Source organism: Mastigoproctus giganteus, chromosome 7 (assembly GCF_048544385.1).
Source record: "Mastigoproctus giganteus isolate SK-2022 chromosome 7, ASM4854438v1, whole genome shotgun sequence".
Taxonomy (NCBI): Eukaryota; Metazoa; Arthropoda; class Arachnida; order Uropygi; family Thelyphonidae; genus Mastigoproctus; species Mastigoproctus giganteus.
This window is the reverse complement of record NC_143581.1, coordinates 220090041-220106227: the sequence shown is the minus strand read 5'-3', so window position 1 is coordinate 220106227 and position 16187 is coordinate 220090041. Positions and strand designations below refer to the sequence as shown.

Genomic DNA, 16187 nt, shown 5'->3' with positions numbered 1-16187 from the left:
CATTTAAATTGTGGGCCTCGAGAAAGGTCCCCCAGAGCACCATTCTTTAAAATCAACCTCTCCCATTACTCACCAAAGCCATCTGTGTTCCCTGATAATTACAACCAACAGAAAAATAACCGAAATTCGAACAAATTTCTTCCAGCTTTCCAACCTTCAACCCATCCACTGTACTTTAAGCGGAAGTCCGCTATAACGAGAGTTACCAAAATCTCGTTATAGAAAATTAATGTTTAGGAAACAAAAGATTTTTAGCCGTTTCCTAATATACTGAAAAAATTGCACTTTTCACGCGCATGCGCATGTATTAGAAAAATTACGATGCTCGTTATAAAGGACGTCTCGTTATAACGGACTTTCACTTTATTGGAACAGAGAAGGAATATTGTAAAAAGAAAAATAATTATAAAAAAATTAACTCGGTAATTATAAAGTTTTATTACAAATTGGGAAAAACAAAAAATTTACATTAACTACTTTACAAGTCCATAATGACAGAATGGCGCTGGGAACGAGGATTTGTACAATTAACAGCTCGTTGGGGGTTGTCACATGACTCAGTTCCAACTACGAGATATTTACAGACACTGCTCACCAAGCACCAGTGATACTTTTAGGCTTAGTTCGAATGCGGAGGAAAAGTTCACATCACACCCGGGTGACTTGAGCTGGGGCTTTTAGATGCGGTTGTATTTTGGACGTAGACCCAAGTGGGAGGTGGTAGATAACGTGGGGTGCTTTGAAGTCTCTTCGAGGCCTTTTTCTTAGTCTCAGATTACAAAAGCGACTCCAGGCATTCCAAGTTTTGTTGCTCCAGACCCACACCCCCGTGGTGATCCCCAACAAGAGGGACATGAATATCTTGAGCATGAAGATTTCTTCGCTGGGGATGCTGTCTGGCAGTCGACAACCCCGAATTTCGCACTCCATAGCGGCCACGAGTGCAATTGCTTTCCACCGGGATGCGTTCGAGTACTCGTACCAATAGCAAGCGATCACGCACACTGAGGGGATGGAATACAACACCGAGAACACCCCTATACGTACCATCAAACGTTCCAGCTTGTCCGTATTGCTTCCGCCGTGTCTCATGACCTTCCGGATGCGAAGCAAAGACAAAAATCCGAGGACGATAAACAAAGCTCCTGCAAGGAAGAAGGCACACAGGGGCACTATGACGAATCCCAGAAGGGCGTCTTGGTTCTGGTTGCCGACGAAGCACAGTCCCGTCAGCTCATCGCCATCCACGTGACGAAGAGTCAACACCACGATTGTCAGTCCACCGGGAATACCCCAAGCGGCTAGATGGAAGTAACTGCTGCGGGATTCAATCGCTTCGTGACCCCACTTTTTGCCAGCCGCCAGATACCACGTGACTGTAAGGATCACCCACCATAGAGAGGAGGCCATGCCGAAGTAATAGAGAAGCAGAAAGACCACGATGCACCCGCTACTCTCCAACCCTTCCAGGATAATATGAGCGTGTTGTTGGTCCTGGACATTGCGATCGCAGGAGACGAAATCTGCTCCAGCAAAGACGCGGATCAGGTAGCCCGTGCTGCTAATAGAGAAACACATGCTCAAGAAGATGATTGGTCTCTCTGGGTATCTGAATCTCACAGTATCAATCCAAAAGGTGCAGGCAGTGAAGAGGGTACTCATGAAACAAACAGCAGCCCAAACTCCCATCCAGATCTCTGCGAAGTTCTTGTCGTGTCGGGTAAAGAACACTTCCTTACCACACTGTGGGGTGCACGAGCCACTGTTGGCCACCCTACCACGTACATAAACGAAACCATCGGGACATCTTTCTTCGGAGCGAGGTCTAGTGGACGATGGAGAGTTTTTATCCGCTGCCACCATCGGAGTTTTAGCTTCATTGACCACTCGAGGAAATCCAACGTATTTGGGGGGTCGTCTCGGAGGATAGAAAGACGATTGAAGATTATCGAACTTATGGGCAACATCCTGGTCTCCTTCCCAGTCGGCTCCAAGCGATTTATGGTATCTTTCGTCTGTAATGTTTGGAAATTCCATGCAAAGTCCATTCTTCTCAGGAACCGGCAACCGACTGCAGTTGAGCATGTGTGGCCAGTTGAAATTGAACTGTTGTAGGACGGGAAGACACCTCATCTTCACTTCCTCGCAGATCGATTGGCAGGAGGGGATGGCGATGTCCACTTGTTCGGTACACATCGGGGCGTAGAGGGAACAGAGAAAAAACTTGAGATGCTTCGAACAACCGATCTCCACCAGAGGCAGGAACTCGTGGACTTGAATAGCTGCCTCCGCTTGATCCGTATGACCCATGATATTCGGCATACGGGTCAAGTTGTACGGCATGTCCTGACACATGGGGATAGTAATTCGTTCGCACTTGCTCCGTCGGCTGGAGAGACTGTGGCATTCACAACACACCAAGAGCGACCAAACGATCAGATAAAACTTACACATAGCGTCTGTCCAGGAGGTGGATATTTTAGATAAGTCCGGGCACTCCAACAAACTCAAACATCTTTTGCTCGACGTAAGAAGCTTAACTTTTCATTCCGAAGACTCTGCAGACGAACGCGGCCTCACGGTTAAGAATACCCTTCAACTTGCTCGTTTGGTTCTTCAACTGGCAACACGCTACTCGTTGTGTATCCATCCGCGGGGCAAAGAGAAGTTTAAAAGTTTTCTCTGTTCGGAGTAGATGGACTTTTTTCTTAAGGCGCACTGGTACAGACGATAATGTGAACGGTGACCAACGAGAGGAGAGTGCTTCGGGCTGAGTATTTGAACTAGCCGCCGAAAGGAACGCTGACGTAGACGCTGCCTGTCAATTGGGGTTGCCGCGGGCGAAGATAACGCCTTTCTCGGTGGTTAGCTCCTCTCCCCTGTTGCCCCTTAAGAACCGTGGCATGTTAAGTCATCCGTCACATAAATGGCTGTAGTAATTAGACCGGATTACATCCTCCAAGCGGCTCAATGGATGAAGGAACTCTTCCCCCCCCCCCCCCAATTTCCCTCCCTATTTTTCCTCATTTTTCTATGGAAAACCCGAACGTGTAAAATGAAAAATAAAACGTAGAAAATTTACAATTATAATTTAGTGCGCAGCACTTAATGGTAATGGAGGAAAAATATGTTTTTTGCGCCATGTAAATTCAAATGCCCTAATAATACAATGACCTTCAGAGGTCAAACAGAGCCAGTTGGAAATTGTTTCGTATTTGAGGACGTTTATATTGCTAAGTGTATTCTAAGGCTGGTTTATCAGTTTGCGGGATGGAAAGCTGTTTCCGGTAGAAAAAATACAATTGAACATCTCCCCCATTGAAGAGAATATAAACTAATTTATTCTTTTCTTCCGGAAAACCTCCATTTTTTTTTAGTTATCATCGAATGTACACAATATACTGACACCTCATGTACTTAATTACCGTGCGCTTATTCTGAAACGAAGAAACCAAATCAGTGTACATAATGATGTAAAATTGTTGAGAAATGTCAATGAAATATATATTTGATAAACAGGACTGTATGCATAATCGTCATTTCCTGCAGGAAATGACGTCACACAAACTTCTAGCTTTCTTATATTGGGCTAGGCGTGAGTGACGCGCTATACTTTTAATGCATTAAATAGCCAATTAACTAGTAAAATTTCTAATTAGTACTAGTATTTTCCGTACGGGGGCGCTGTAATCAATTGACAAATGCCGTTTAAAGGAAAAGTTAAAGCCTTTTGGATTTATTTAGCTACTAATTTAAATTTTATGGCCGCTGGTTAAAATTAGCGAGCCCGGCGTGTAACTTTTCCATTACATCGCAATCATTATGTTATATAATGACTTCAGTTCAATGTGGTATGGATTCAATCAATGTAAATGAGGTAGGGTTTATAATATTTTGGCAGGCCGGTGTATTTATACTTTTATATTTAATAACGATTGGCTAAGTCATCTGTAGTACACTAACTGGCCAAAAAATTAGGAACCATTATTCAGTACCTAGTAAGGCCACCTTTTTCCTGAATTACAGTGGTACACGTTGTGGCATTGAGTCCACTAGTTCTCAGGGGGTCTAGCTCCATATTTCCTTTATTTATTTGATCCCAATGAAATTGTGACCATACCATGTGGCAACTGGCATTTGCATACCGTACGTTTCATTATCTGTTGACAACAATTGCAAAAGGTTTCCGTTTTTTTGGATAGTGAGTGTAGTTTCTCCATTGCCCAACCTGAAAGTCCCGTTTGATTAATTATCTCCGTTGAGCTTGGCATTCAGGAGCAACTCCATCAGCCTTCTGCTTCAATAAATTCGATTTAGATGAGACAGACTGAAACAGAATATGTTTACGTCTCTGAGAAGTGCCATGGTCCAAACCAGTCTATGAGCAATTTGTTAAAAGATCGAGTAATTATTGTAATTAATAAAATTATTAGAACGCACGTGCCCTTTTAGGTCTTGTTCACCCTTTCCGAGTTGTTTATCTATAATTAATCTGTATTTAATGTTCATCTGATTACGAAATAGAAATTAGTTTTGGCTTTATTAAATCATTTTCAAAGATTCGATTTACTATTTTACCACAATTAAGCTAAATTATGATTTTTGGTTAAAAATTTAGGATAAAGAGTTCGGATTTAATGTAGGATCACGTGTTCAGTTTCATCGGATTAAGATTTAAAATTAAATTTAATCTTGAATTAAGATTCATAATATAATCTAGGATTGAGATTTGTTTTTGGTTTAGGATTAAGATTTATCTTTGGGTTAAGATTAATATTCATCTTTGGTTTAGGATTAAGATTTATTTTTATTTAAGATTAAGATTTATTTTTCATTTAGGATTAAGATTTATGTCGGGTTTAGGATTAAGATTTGTTTTTGGTTTAGGATTAAGGATTATTTTTTTATTTAGAATTAAGATTTATGGTTGGTTTACGATTAAGATTTAGAATTTAATCTAATATGAAGCCGGTAATATGATGTATTTAATTTGGATTTACAAGTGTTTCCAATTTAAGAGTAGGACTTTGTTTTTAAGTTTAGGATTAAGAATTATTTTTGGTTTAGGATTAAGAATTATTTTTTGTTCAGGATTAAGAATTATTTTTTGTTTAGGATTAAGATTTATTTTTGATTTAGGATTAATAATTATTTTTGGTTTGGAATTAAGGTTTGTTTTCGGTTTATCATTAAGATTTAATGGTAGTAAGATGTATTTAATTTATATAAGTTTGGGATTTTGAATTTTTGAGATTTAAAATTATCATAGCATGGCGTTTCACCATGAAGTTTTGTGGTTAAAAACCACGACATATACTGGGTGCCAAAAAAGAAAAGAATTGTTGCTGGATGAAAAACCTAGGTTTTTCATCCAGCAACAAAACATTGTAAATTACTAGTTTGTAAACAAGCAGTTTACAATCGAGATATCGTTGTGTTTTCTTGTGTGTGCCAGAGGCACTGAAGGCAATGAGGACGCGGTGATCGGAATTCAGGTTTTAATCCACATCAATTATGACACAATCCTTTTACAAACGTCAAACTTCTGGATGGAAACAAATACCCACATGATATTGATTATTTTGGAACTCACTCATGAGTGGGATGTACGAAATAATTTTGTCACTATCTGGATTTTAACAGGGATTTTAGGGTCCAAAGATGGGCAGATCGCATGGTGAGATCGGAAAAGGACCACTGTTCGAGGAGTAACTTCGAATATGTGGACTACAGAGCTTGGCAACCAAGCACCTTAGGGGATGGGGTGGGGGACCTGATTACCAGGATTAATAATTTATACTCGAAAAAGTTATTTCTGGTGAAAGTGGAGTTGTAATCAACGAAGACTGTAACCATTGGAAAGAAACTATTTTTAAAAAAGTTACGGAGGACTGCAAGCCCAAAGCCATATTCAACGTTTATGAAACGTCTATTTTTTTAAATGTTTGTTGAACAAGTCACTGACTTTTAAAGGTGATTAATGTGTAGGTGGTAAAAATAGTAAGGAGAGAATTGCAGTCTTTGTTAATAGGCAAAAGTAAACATTCCCAATGTTTCAAATGAGTAAAATCATTTGTGTTGGACTACAACAAAAAATCTTGGATGACAAGTGAAATTTTTGAACAGTGGATTTTAAATTTTAATAGAAAGGTGATGAAAGAATAGAGAAAAATTGTGTTGATTGTGGACAACTGTTGCCACCATCACTCGGTAATTCAAAACTTGCAAGTGTGAAGCTTGTTTTCTTCCCTCTGAATACCTCACCTGAACTGAAGCCAGTGGACCAGGTTATTATCAACAATTTGAAAATGCTCTGCGGAAGGCACATGCTGAGAATAGAAACCAACCAACCCATAGATCTGGGGATGTGCATATCAGAGTTGGCAAAAGTGTGGAGTGAAGATGTGACTGAAACGATTAAGAACTGTTTAGCAGATTTTGCTAAAATGCCAATTAACAGCAATGAAAGGGATGAACTACTACAAGATATTGAGTAATCTTGGGAAGAATTCCAAGCAAAAGAGAGAAAGAGGTTTGATCAGTGGTGAAATTGTTCTTGACAAATTTTTATGAGTTGGTAATGATGTTGGTAAAGGCTTTACATACCAACTAAGAAATATTGTTCAAGGTTAAGGCCTAAGTGGATGTCAGATGAACTAATGAGACATATGGCAGAGAAGAAAAATGCATGGGATACTTACAAATTAACACGTGACACAGAAGCCTATGATAGATACAACTTGATCTCTAACCAAGTTACAAAAGAGATTAGGCAGGCGAAGGCAGATTACGAGAAATCCTTGGCAAGAGATGCAAAGAAAAACAGCAAAGAGTTCTTTACTTATGTAAACTCAAGAAGGAAGGGGATGAATCAGATTGGTCCACTTGACATCGATGGCTCAACTGTTGATGATCCTGCTCAGGTAGCTAACAAACTAAATGAATATTTTGCATCGACATTCACACATGAGGAGTTATTCAGTGAGGGGAATGCCAGAGGTGTATTCAACTCTAGCAGTAAGCTAGAGAATCTTGTAATAACTGAGAGTAAAGTGGAGGAGAAATTGTTGAAGATAAACACAAGAAAGGCACCCGGGGTGGATGGGATCTATCCAGTTATATTAAAGGAGGCAGCAGAGGAAGTAAGCAAACCTTTAACCATAATTATGAGAGCTTCCTTGGACTCAGGGGAAGTACCCATGGACTGGAGATGTGCAAATGTGACCCCAATTCACAAAGGAGGATCAAAGGCTGACACAAGTAATTATAGCCCTGTTAGTTTAACTTCTATTCCCGGAAAATTAATGGAGGCACTGGTTAAAGAAGCACTGCAGGATCATCTAGACAAGACTTCAGTTATAGCTCAGACACAGCATGGTTTTGTTAAGGGGAAGTTTTGCCTGACCAATTTGATTGGATACTATGATGCAGTCACAAAAGAACTGGATGCAGGGAATAACTTTGATATTATATACTTGGATCTTAGAAAGGCTTTTGATACTGTTGCACATGGAAGACTTCTGCACAAATTGGAGCAGTGTGGCATTGGAGGCAAATTGCTGCTATGGATAAATAGATGGTTGAGGGGGAGAAGACAGAGTGGTAATCAATGGACACCGCTCATCGTGGACTAGTGTTATTAGTGGAGTCCCTCAGGGTTCAGTATTGGGTCCATTATTGTTTTCTGTATTTATAAATGATATTGATGATGGTATATCAAGCTTAATGTCCAAGTTTGCAGATGATACGAAGGTTGGCAGGGTTGTCAAGGACACTACAGACACTATGCTGCTGCAACAGGATCTGGAAAGGTTGAGCAGATGGGCTGAGAGGTGGCAAATGAAGTTTAACACTGGTTAAAGAAGCACTGCAGGATCATCTAGACAAGACTTCAGTTATAGCTCGGACACAGCATGGTTTTGTTAAGGGGAAGTCTTGCCTGACCAATTTGATTGGATACTATGATGCAGTCACAAAAGAACTGGATGCAGGGAATAACTTTGATATTATATACTTGGATCTTAGAAAGGCTTTTGATACTGTTGCACATGGAAGACCTACACAAATTGGAGCAGTGTGGCATTGGAGGCAAATTGCTGCTATGGATAAAGGGGTGGTTGAGGGGGAGAAGAGAGAGTGGTAATCAATGGACACTGCTCATCGTGGACTAATGTTATTAGTGGAGTCCCTCAGGGTTCGGTATTGGGTCCTTTATTGTTTTCTGTATTTATAAATGATATTGATGATGGTATATCAAGCTTAATGTCCAAGTTTGCAGATGATATGAAGGTTGGCAGGGTTGTCAAGGACTGACACTATGCTGCTGCAACGGGATCTGGAGGGGTTGAGCAGATGGGCTTCGAGGTGGCGGGTGAGGTTTAATGTTGACAAATGTAAAGTACTGCATATGGGAAACAGCAACCCCAGAGCAACGTATCAGTTCTGTGGTGCTACACTGACAGTTGTATCAAATGAGAGGGACCTGGGGGTGGTTGTGCAGGCAGATATGGGGTTCTCTGAGCGGTGCAGACGGGCTGCAAGAGTAGCTCATGGTGTATTGTCAATGATATATAGGAATTTTTCTGGCGGGGATGGGGAGGTGATTATTCCCTTGTATAAGGCAATGGTCAGTCTACACCTAGAGTACTGTATACAGGTGTGGAGGCCTCATTTCCAGAAGGATGTAGAGCTGCTGGAACGAGTACAGAGAAGGGCAACAAGATTAGTGAATGGAACAAAGGGGTGCTCTTACGAAGAAAGGCTTAAGTTTTGCGAATTACAGTGTCTGGAGACTAGGCACCAGCGAGGTGATCTGATAGAGGTGTATAAAGCCTTGAATGGTTTGAGCATGCTCAATGCTGATGGGATTGCTCTTGCTCAGAATAATCACCTGAGAGGACATAAATTCAAATTGAGGAAAGGCAGATGTAGGATAGACGTGAGGAAATTTGCCTTTAGCCAGCGGGTGGTTGGTTGGTGGAACAGACTTCCATCCCTTGTGGTGGAGGTTGATAGCCTAAATAAGTTTAAGGCTCAGCTGGACAGGTATTTCGAACGAACAGAGGGGTGAATTGGAAGTGGTTATTTTTATTTATTTATTTATTTATTTTATTTATTTATTTTTTTTTGGCTGATGCTGCATAAGCTTGCTTTCTTGCATCAAATGCCTCTTCTAATGCTAATGCTAATGCTAATGCTATACGAAAGAATGAAAATATTATCGACCTTTCAGAGCAACTAGACTCTTGTCTCTTTGGAAAGACGTTATTGGACCAAACAAATTAATTATCTTTACATGATATTTAAAAACAAAATCGCCCACACTTAATTAAATATAAAATAATAGAAAGAGAGAACCTTTTCCAAAAAGGTTGCCTATAGTTAAATTTAAATTTTGCTTTGGTCACGTGGCTTGTTGAAAAAAAACGTTGCAATCTCGAAGGCCCAATGGATCACTGATTTCATCGAAGCAATTTTTCCCTTTCAAAAGAGTAACACTTTTATTACATTCTTCGACGATCCTTTGAAATTCCTGCAATTTACAGATCTGTATCTAAGTGATGGTAACTTCCGGATGGTGCATCCATCCCGTGTTCTTTTACATCGCTTGTGAACCAAATAATGCCAATAAGATGAAATATTATTTGGATTTACTAAACAAAGGGGTTAAATCTGACGGTGGTTTTACAGATTTAACCCTAAATGCTTCATTCTTTATTTATATACTTTTCGCAAAATACAAGGTTGATGATTGAAATTAAAATTTCTATCAATTAAAATCTCGTAAGGGTTTCCTAATATTTTTTACAGCGCAATATATTTTGAGATTTCCGCGTTATTTTCTAAATTAAGTTTAAGGTAGATACGTGAAATAGGCTGTTGATGTTTTGAATTCTCTTTGTTGTACATTATTTCGATAAGGAATTCATTTGGTAGTAATATCAACAGATGAATTAATACAATCTATTACAATTGCACTAATCACCCCTATGAGGGAATGCAACTGCCCTTGTGCGTTACCATAGTAACAAAACCGTTAAGCTGTTTTTCTCTGTAAAAGAATCGGTTTTGCTGCTGTTAATTTTAAACCGCACTGCGGTTCAGAAATTTTAATTTAGAGGGGAGGGTGGAAAAGTGTACGAAATCTATACAATATTTAACGAACCTGCTGAGACCGGGGGGGGGGTACTTTGTCTTCTCTGTCAGCTGCTTGAAAAAGCTACTGAGTCCATATGCGGAAAATGCAAAACAAAAATCAAATACGAAAACTAAATGGAATGATTAATCGAGTAATTAAAGTGAATAATCTCTTTCTTCAAAGAGAAAGAGTAAATAATTACTCTTTCTCTTTGATGCGAATTATTCTCCAATCAGAAGAAATTTGGACCAACCAGGCAAAGTGGTCGATAAAAGAATAATTTTAATTCATGGCTCAGATAGGAATATGCTGTCTTGCTCTCTCGCTCTTTAATTTTTACTCTCGCTTTCCCTTTTTTGTTTCTCCCTCGTTTTTTTTTTTTTTTACTTTCTATATCATTCTCTTTCTGTTTTTCTTCTCGTTTTTTTTTTTGTTTCTCTCTGTCTCTTTCTTTCGCTCTCCTTTACTTTCTTTCTCTCTCCTTTTCTCTTTTTTCCTCTCTGTTTTTCTCTTTCTTTTTTCACTTCTTTTCTCTCTTTCAGTTCAACTCTCTTCATTTCAATTTCTCTCCCTCCTCATTTCGATCATTCTTTTTTCTCTATTTCTCTTTTTCTTTCTGTTTCTTGGAATTCCCCTCTCCATCTCTCTTTCTCTTTGTTTTTTGTCTTTCAGTTTCACTTTCTTCCTTTATTGCTTCTCCTCTCTTCTTCGGTCTCTTTCCTTTATGTCTCTCATTTTCGTTCTTTCTTTCCCATTTTCGTTTCTTCCTCTTTCTGTTTTTCTTCTTGACTTTTTGTTTCCCTTAGTCGTTTTTCTGTCTTTCTCTCTTCATTTCTGTTTGTCTCCCCCTCTGTTTTTTTGTCACTTCCTGTTTTTTTTTTCTTTGTCAAATATTTTTTTGCATTCCTAATTCTATCTCAGAATTTCCTCTCTGTCTGTCTCTCTTTCTCTTTTTCCTATTCTTCTGAAATTTCTCTCTCCTCTCTTTTTCTATTTCTTTTTTTGTTTCCTCCTCTTTCTTTCATTGTTTCGGTATCTTTCTCCTTCTGTTTTTCTTCCTGTCGTTTGTTTCTCTCTGTCGTGTTTCTTTCTTTCTCTATGTATCACTTTCTCTCTTTCTGTCTCTCTCCTTTTCTCTATTTCACTTCATCTCTCTCTTTATTTTGCCTATTCTCTCTCTCTGTCTTTATTTATGCTTTTCTTCTACTTTCTGTTTTTCTGTCTCTCTTTGTCTTTTTTTTTGCCTTTTTGATTCTCTTCCTTCATCTCTTGGAATTCTTTCTTTTCTCTCTCTCTCAGTCTCTTTTGCCCCTCTTTTTTCTGTTCTTTTGTTTCCCCCCTTTTCTCTTTCTGTTTATCTCTCTTCATTTTTTCTCTGTCCTTTGTTTTTCCATTTCTCCTTCTACCATTTTTTTCTTCTCTTTTTCTCTTCTTCTATCTCTCTCTTTCTCTTTCCATCAAACGGATCTTCATCAAGCACCCCCACCTCCTCATGGAACGTTCCCATCTACGTTACCAACGCAACCAAACTCGGAAACCGCTTTTCACTTTAAAAGAATCATTTTTATTCAGGGCCAGCGAGAGAGACCTCATCAAGAGTTCTTTGCAGGGTCGGACGAAGCCCTTACCAGGGCAAAAGGTCAGAGGTCAGTATAGGGCTAAAGCAAGAGTTGGGTAATTAGACCTGGAGGGTACGGCTGAAGTGTAATGAATGACTTCAAGCCTTCCCGAAACACGTATCGAGCCAGAGAGCGGCACCAGAAAAGCAACACCCCAGGTGTCTTCTCACCTCCGCCTGATAAGAACACGACAACTGCGAGGCCTAGTTCAATGCGCTGTCTGACCCGACCCAGGACGAGAAGGATGCAGAAGAAAGAAAAAATGAGAGAGAGAATAAAATACAATGTGGTCACGTCAGAGAGTATGATTAATTTGAAAGAATGGATTTACAAATTGAAAAGAACTTAATGTGACACATCTTGCTACAATTTAAACTCAACTAACCTCGCTTTTCCAGTTCATGGTCACTTGGATAAAGGAAATGACGTCAGAATGTATCATTTCCGGTAATATTTCTACCATTATCTACAAGTGTGGGGTCATACTATTTCTCGTAGAAATGAAATTCTCTTTAAAAATGCCTGCCAAGAAATTCTAATAAACACGCAAAATCTTTCTATATATCTCTCTCTCTCTCTCTCTCTCTCAACTGCAATCAATGCCAGTCCATCTGTCATCTTAAATCATTGAAAAGAGCAAATAATTTTTAATTTTCTTGAACCAAGGAATCTGGAATCTGGATAAAGTCCAGTGGATAAAGTTAAAAGTAAAAGTCAAGTTTAGGACAACCCTCTGATGGTAATCGACAGCGGTCACTTCTCGCATGTCAGGATCTTCGTCAACGTGATGCTAACGATCTATAATTTGTTTGTCCGTCATTGTTGGTGATAAATCGTGGAATTCTATGGTCGGAAGCAAAGGTCCAGTCCTCTCTATGGAAGATATCACCTTCTTCAATGTCCAAAAAAAAGCAAGATTTTGTGACTCAAGGGACATTATTCATATGAATTTGTCCGCATGGACAAACAGCAAACCAGGAATACTGATGAAAAAACAGTCCAAAGATAAATTGGGCATCAAAGAAATAGCTCTTGAATCATACCAACGCCTTGGATTCACTGGGCATTTTCCATTCAAGAAATTCTTGATTGTAAAATGCCCAGTTTGAATCCAAGCTCAGAGCCGCCCCCTGAAAGGTTACAGATTTGAAGAAATGATACAAGATTGAATACCCACAGATATGAAAGAAGTTCTCAGAAATACTTCCAGAAGTTGCAGAAGCGAAATCAGCGTATTTAGCGTCAAGGAGACCACTTCAAAGGAGATTGACCCAAATATCTGGTAAACTAGTTCAGTCCCCGAACGTTTTCATCACACCTCATTTAACAGACCCTACATATAATAAATGTAGGTAAAGAAAGATGATCGGGAGGATCGAGACTGGTGCAAAGAATCTTGAGATGGTAAAAGGCTTACCTATGATTCTCATTGACTCTGAATTTTTAAAATTGTGCGCCCCCTTTACTACGTCACAAATGACGGGACAAACAAATTGTAGATCGGTAGGGCCCCCTACTACGTATTTATAAACGGGTTAATTAAGGCCATGCCATAATAATTAAAAGGCTAATTACACTACCCAACATGATTTTCACCTCCAGCAAATCAATGGTTGTTTCTGGTCAAGATTTATGTATAGAATTTAAAATCCATCATAAAAATTTCCTATCACGTCTCAGATTTAAGATATACATAGATAACTCAACTTGCGCCAATCCTCCAGACAGCTTCTGCTATGTTTGAGGACACTTAACCGCAAAAACTCGGAGGAAGAAAATATACAATGTCACAAAAGTTGCATATTCATTGTACTTCGGCTGCAAGATCGGTGACCAAGAAAAAAATTGGGCTCCACGTATCTGTTGTATTACTTGTACAACGAACTTAAGGCTGTGGTTATATGGCAAGCTGAGAGCATTGCCGTCCCTATGGTTTGGCGCGAGCCCAAGAATCATTTCGACGACTGCTATTTCTGCGTTCATTTCTGCACTGCATCAAATATCCAATATCCCATCAGCAATTAGGCCAGTGCCACACGGTAAAGAACTGCCAGTACCTGTGCCACCAAAATCTTAGGGTATTAGAAGTAGTGATGAAGGTACAGGAGAAATCGTTTTACCAGATGTCGTGGAACCATGTACTTCACATGATTTGGACTACGAGCCAGAAAAAGAAAAGGCCCCAACTAGATTGAACAAGAAGAATTAAGCGACTTGATCAGAGACTTGGGCTTACTCAAAGAGAAGGCTGAATTACTCGGATCCAGACTACAACAGTGGAACTTACTCGCCAAAGGTACAAACATTACAATATACCGTAAGCGAAATGAAGGGTTTTCAAGATATTTTGCAATGGAAAACAACATGTGTGTCTGCAAAGACGTCGTTGGTCTTATGCACGAACGGAACATTGATCACAATACTTCTGATTGGCATTTGTTCATTGAACAAATGAACTTTCTAAGTTTGAAAGCAGTATTGCTTCGTAATGGAAATACTTTACCATAAATTCCTCTTTTCATGCTGTTGGTCTGAAAGAAACACGATAGTATGTCCCAGATTCTTGCTGCTATACGTTACAATGACTATGGTTGGAATACTTGTGGTGATCTCAAAGTGATTGGACTGCTTGTTGGGTTGCAAGGTGGTTTCACTAAATACTGTTGTTTCCTGTGTTCGTGGGAATACTGGGATAAGAGAGATGAATATATTTCCGGCAAAAGGAATGTAAAGTATGTTCCATTGGTTGATCCACAAAAAGGTTTTTCTTCCCCCTTTACACATCAAGCTTGGACTGATTAAGAATTTCACTAAGGCACTGGATAAAGAAAGCAGAGGATTCGCATATTTACTGAAAATATTTCCAATTTTATCTCATGCAAAGCTGAAGGAAGGAATTTTCATTGGTCCTCAAATAAGAAAGCTCCTAAAAGATGAAGAATTTCAAAGAACCACGAATGATGTTGAACTGGTTGCATGGAGATCTTTCAAGGCTGTGGTACACGGATTCCTCGGAAAGAGAAAAGAAGAGAACTATGAACTGGTGACAAACTTGCTGAAATCTTACAAGAACATGGATTGCCGAATGTTATTGAAAATGCATATCCTTCATTCCCATCTGTATTTCTTTCCTGAAAACTTAGCAGATGTCAGTGATGAACAAGGAGAGTGCTTCCACCAGGATGTATCTACAATGGAAAAACGATACCAAAGTCGCTGGGACTCTGCCATGATGGGAGATTACTGTTGGTTCCTTAAACGGGAATGTAATCTGGAGGGACAGAAGTAAAAGATTGATATTTTCATAATCAGGACATTAATTTTGTTCAGAACAACCAACTTTCGTTCCAGAGGTATGACAAAAATTTTGTTGGTTAGTGTTATTTAAATGAAAGTAAAATTTTGTCGAAGATATTCATTTCGAATTTCTGGCCTCACTCTGACCAATGTACGATAATTAATCTGATGGAACGAAAACCGAAGTTTAGAAAGCAAATCTTCACCTTTACTGCCCATTGGGTGGTCTGTAGGCGATGGATATACTTTATAACTAACGCTTTCCCCCTCGATTTTTTCCCTCTTTCCTCCTCCCCTTATCCCAGTTCGGTTTTGACTCCTGATCAGTCTCATTTTGAACGCCGATAGAGCTAATAATTACCCTCACTGTTGAGAGGGTCGTGTGAAGAACAGACACACACACGCATCCACCCTGTAATTAAGGTGCCATCCAACAACAGCTGGTCCCTTATAGTGTGTGTGGCTCTACACTTCGTCTGATGAATGGCCGTTTTTGTTATGCAATTAAACGAAGCGCGTGCACAGGGCCGGCGGCATTTCTTGGAAGTGACTTTTCTGCTAGTGGGACGGAAAGAGATTCGGGGGGAAGGAAACGAGGGGTGTAAGAAATGGGGGGAATAACTGTGATAAGTTATGGACCTCGGGAGTCATTAATAATCTCCTCTATGATGTGCCCCGTCTGTGGGTTAGAAAGAAACGAACGAAATGGCTCTTACAAGGGCAGACTCGCTGCTAAATGATCCACACGTAATTGCCTTATTTGTGACTTATCACGCCGAATTAGGGTATAAGGGAGCAGGACGTGACCTTATCTGATCACGGCTGAAATGCTAAAAGACACGCATTCAAAATGTCACGCAACCCACGATAATTAATTATGCAAGTAAACAAGTTATCCTAATTAGCTTCATTAATACCAGTCACTATTGAGTCAACCATACAATTTCTTATAAGATTTTTTTTTACAGATCTTCGAATTATTAGTTTGCGAAAGCACCAATAGATGGCGATACACTTCTATTTACACCCTACTCTTTCAATGATGGTTTCTGGAGAGGCCAAATATACACATTTGGATCATTCGGCAACAACTACACTTATGGTTATCAAAGGAGATGTCAATAACCCTTAAA

General features: G+C 39.5%; 1 protein-coding gene across 1 annotated transcript; it reads right to left on the bottom strand.

The window, feature by feature from the left end:
- Positions 1 to 648: 648 nt before the first annotated feature.
- LOC150083703 (frizzled-9-like) lies at positions 649 to 2454 on the bottom strand. Its single transcript, XM_090378575.1, has one exon. It carries the CDS (start codon positions 2452 to 2454, stop codon positions 649 to 651), a length of 1806 nt encoding a protein of 601 aa, XP_090234701.1.
- Between the last annotated feature and the right edge of the window lie 13733 nt (positions 2455 to 16187).